The sequence below is a fragment of the Myotis brandtii genome, unplaced genomic scaffold (genome assembly GCF_000412655.1).
Source record: "Myotis brandtii unplaced genomic scaffold, ASM41265v1 scaffold333, whole genome shotgun sequence".
In the NCBI taxonomy this organism is placed as follows: Eukaryota; Metazoa; Chordata; class Mammalia; order Chiroptera; family Vespertilionidae; genus Myotis; species Myotis brandtii.
Window position 1 is genome coordinate 36055 of NW_005362842.1, and position 4348 is coordinate 40402.

General features: G+C 51.4%; 1 protein-coding gene across 1 annotated transcript; it reads left to right on the forward strand.

Annotated features, from left to right (window-relative positions):
- Positions 1–7: 7 nt before the first annotated feature.
- On the forward strand, positions 8–4348 carry KCNS1 (potassium voltage-gated channel, modifier subfamily S, member 1). The gene is made up of 2 exons (XM_005871268.2): positions 8–326; positions 2998–4348. Exons 1-2 carry the CDS (start codon positions 168–170, stop codon positions 3466–3468), a joined length of 630 nt encoding a protein of 209 aa, XP_005871330.2. The 5' UTR covers positions 8–167; the 3' UTR covers positions 3469–4348.

Below are 4348 nucleotides of genomic sequence, written 5' to 3' on the forward strand. Positions count from 1 at the left end.
ACGTGCGGGACGACCCGGTGCTGAGGCGCCTGGAGTACTTCTGCATCGCCTGGTTCAGCTTCGAGGTGTCCTCGCGCCTCCTGCTGGCGCCCAGCCCGCGTAACTTCTTCTGCCACCCGCTCAACCTCATCGACATCGTGTCCGTGCTGCCTTTCTATCTCACGCTGATGGCTGGTGCGGCGCTCGGCGACCAGGGAGGTGCGGGCGGCGAGGATCTCGGTGACCTGGGCAAGGTGGTGCAGGTGTTCCGCCTCATGCGCATCTTCCGCGTGCTCAAGTTGGCGCGCCACTCCACCGGGCTGCGCTCACTGGGCGCCACACTCAAGGTAGGGCCTCTGAGGCCGGGTAGGGGCCTTAGTGGGAGGCAGGTGTAGCCACGGGTCAGGTTAGCAGATGCACTTAACCAGCCTGCTGTGTCCAGGCGCACGGTGAACGGAAGCACATCCTTTATACCAGGCACAGGGCCAGATAACAGGCGTACATTTCACGTCCAGTTTGACCTTCCCAGCTTTCCGGTGATCTCTGTCCCATGGGAGAAAACTGACGCAGGGCTGTGATGGTCTTCCGTTTCAAAAAGTAAAAATAAAACAAAAAGGTCACTTTTGATCTGTCTTGTCAAATATCAAATAGTACGTAGCACAAAAATATGCAAAGCAGGATGCTAACTGGCTTCTGCACTGAGCCGTTCTTCTGAGGTTATCAGGGGCCACAGATATCATAGGTCTTGCTTAGTCGACAAGCCTAGTACAGCCCCAGAGCTCATACTGAGTGCTAATTCTGTGCCATTTTCACATCCATTATCGATTTCATCCTCAGGATGACTTCCTCTGAAAGATGCTCTTATTTATTCCCTTCCCGTAGATGACAAACCTGAGGTTGGCTTTTTAAAGCCTGGCTGCAATTAATTGAGCACCGTCCTTGAGCCAGGCCCTGGGAAGCTTACCCTTAAGGGGGTGAAATTAGCCTGCTTTGGGGAGGGCGGGCACGGGAACAGCTTGGACAGAGGCCTGAAGAGAGAACAGAATGAATGATGGGAGAGGGACATGGAGGGAGGGGTACCAGTTGGTAAGGCTGAAGAGGGTATTGAAGGGCCATGAACTCTTGGTTCAGGATTTTGGACTTTATCCCAAGGGAAATGGGGTTTAAGCAGGGGCAAGTATTATTGTCACTACTTTGCAGATGTGGAAATCGAGGCTCTTAAGACAGTGATGGCGAACCTTTTGAGCTCGGCGTGTCAGCATTTTGAAAAACCCTAACTTAATTCTGGTGCCATGTCACATATAGAAATTTTTTGATATTTGCAACCATAGTAAAACAAAGACTTATATTTTTTGATATTTATTTTATATATTTAAATGCCATTTAACAAAGAAAAATCAACCAAAAAAATGAGTTCGCGTGTCATAGGTTCGCCATCACCGCTCTAAGAGGTGACAGGACTTGTCAGAGGTTCCTCCGTGAGTGGCAGAGCCTAGAGAAGAACCCAGCTGTGCCTGACTCCAGTACCTCACGTTCTTTCTCCTAAATCCCCCTGTAACCCTGCTAAAGATCCCTAGAAGATGCTGATTGATCCCTTCCACCCACAGCTTAGTAAAACCTTTTGTATGCCCCCATGGCAGGGCAGCCAGCATGCTGGGTGCAGGCAGGATGACCTGGGCAGAATGCTGGGGCAATGGACAGATACAGAGAATTCCGTTAGCTAGACACCCTGAACTCAGCACCTCTCCAGAGATGACCCCTCCATTGCAGAACTCTGCCTTGCCTTCACCATGCAGAAGGCCAGGGCCCAATGCTACCAGCTCTTTCTGCAAGGAGGGAGAAGAGTATTGATGGAGGCTTCCAGGGTCCAAGACACAGCTGTGAGACTCCAGACGAGAGCCTTGCTACTCAAAGTGAGGCCCCTGACCACCAGCAGCTTTCTCATTAGCTGGAAGCTTGCTAGAATTGCAGAATCCCTGGCCCTATGCCAGACCTCCTCAATTGGGTTCTGCCTTTTATTTATTTTTATTTTTTTAAAATATATTTTTATTGATTTTTTTACAGAGAGGAAGGGAGAGGGATAGAGAGTTAGAAACATTGATCAGCTGCCTCCTGCACACCCCCTACTGGGGATGTGCCCGCAACCAAGGTACATTCCCTTGACCGGAATCAAACCTTGAACCTTTCAGTCCACAGGCCAACGCGCTATCCACTGAGCCAAACCGGTTAGGGCTGGGTTCTGCCTTTTAAACAGTTTGGAAGCCCTGCTCTAGACTAGGGGTTCTCAGCCTCTATTAACATTTGGGGCCAGATAATTCTTTGTTGTGGGGGGCCGTCCTGTGCATTGTAGGATGTTTAGCGGCATCCTTGGCCTCTTACCCACTAGATACTGGTAGCACACGTCTCAGTTGTGACTGTCAAAAATGTCTCCAGATATTGCCAAATACGCCTGGGGTGGCAGAACTGCCCTGGTTGAGAAACACTGCCCTAGGGCTTGGCCTCAGGGGCAGAGCAGATATACACACCCGTAGGCAAGTGCATTCTGTGAGGGGTCTAGGAAACGTATATATCGTCTCAGCTTCCTTGAGAGGCAGAAAATATTTTTGTACTTAATCAGAAATGAGATCCACCAGTCAAAAGTACACGAAACCAACCCTTTGCATTGTGGGATATAAACTATGGCTCTCTCTTGATTCTGCAACAGTAGAAAAATCACAGGCTTTTCATTCACTGGCTGGTGCCACTAGTGCTGCCCACATTAGAAGAAACAAATGTGGCTCAGCAGGCACCTTGGACAATGGAAATCAGGCCTGTGTTCAGTCCTGGGGAGTATGGCTGATTATTGTAGTTGAAAGACCTTAGTTTGGAGTCAGGGACCTAGGTCCTGGCACCAGCTCTACCTTGCGCTGTGATTATGGATCTGTCCCTTCTACTCTCCGGGCCTCAGTTTCCCCATATGCCCAATGCCAGGTCTGTAAGCCCACCCAGCTCTGACTCGGCTTCCTACTTTTCTTCCAGCACAGCTACCGTGAGGTGGGCATCTTACTGCTGTACCTGGCCGTGGGTGTGTCAGTGTTCTCCGGTGTGGCCTACACAGCTGAGAAGGAGGAGGACGTGGGCTTTGACACCATCCCAGCCTGCTGGTGGTGGGGCACAGTGAGCATGACCACCGTGGGCTATGGGGATGTGGTGCCAGTGACGGTGGCCGGCAAGCTGGCAGCCTCGGGCTGCATCCTAGGGGGCATCCTGGTGGTAGCGCTCCCCATCACCATCATCTTCAATAAGTTCTCTCACTTCTACCGGCGCCAGAAGGCTCTGGAAGCCGCAGTGCGCAACAGTGGCCACCAGGAGTTTGAAGACTTGCTGAGCAGTGTTGATGGGGTGTCGGAGGGGTCTCTGGAAACATCCCGAGAGACCTCCCAGGAGGGAAGGTCTGCAGACCTGGGGACCCAGGCCCCCAGTGAGCCTCCAAACTCTAAGATTTATTAAAACCAGGGCTCCATGTTTCCCTTCCCACACCCTACACTCAGCTACAACAGAGCAGAGACCCGTCCCCTGCTGAAGTTCTTCGTGGTGGCCTGACCGCTCAGGGTCACTCCCTGGCCTGAGAATCGACACCCAGAAGCTGGGTCCCTTCCTCCAAAGGCTCAGGGAAGGACAGTGTTACCCTAGATTATGTGAGCTTGAAGAGCGACCCAGAGACCTTTATAAACAAACCTCCAAGCCATCTGGGAAGCAGCATGAGCCAGAGGGAGAGTCGAAAGGATGCTAACAATTCCTTGCCACCTGCTCTTAGCTAGATCACATATGGCCCTATGTTGGAGGATGAGAATCAACCCCATTTCACAGATGAGGAAACTAAGGCTCAGAGAGGTGCAATGACTTGCTCAGATGGCATGCAACTAGAAGTGGTTGGGTCAAGTTTGGAATCCATGCTTGTTGGTCTGCCAATAGTGTTTCTTCCACTCTGTCTTCCCTCACGAAGCTTGTGTAGGGTTTTAGTAAGTTTATGGGCCCTTAGGGTTGATCTACTTAGATTTCTCTGTCAGAGCTAGGGAAAGGATGAGACGGGATTCAGATGTAGGAGCCCTGGACCTCACTCGTGGTTCTTTTCCAGGAGCTTCCAAAAGGACTCAGCTCCCTAAGATGAGGCCTGAGAGGAAGAGGGAGCTGCCTCCTTAGATGATGTGCAAGATTTGCGAAGCAATACCTGTAGCTTCCTCCCCGGGCTGGCTTGAGATACAGAAAAGGGGCCCTGGCCTGAGGCCTGAAGTCTAGATCTAGTCCTACTGGAACCTGATTTGTGAAGTGGGCAAGTCCCTGCCCCATCTCCAGGTTTCAGCCCATCTGTGAAATGGTCACAGTCTGG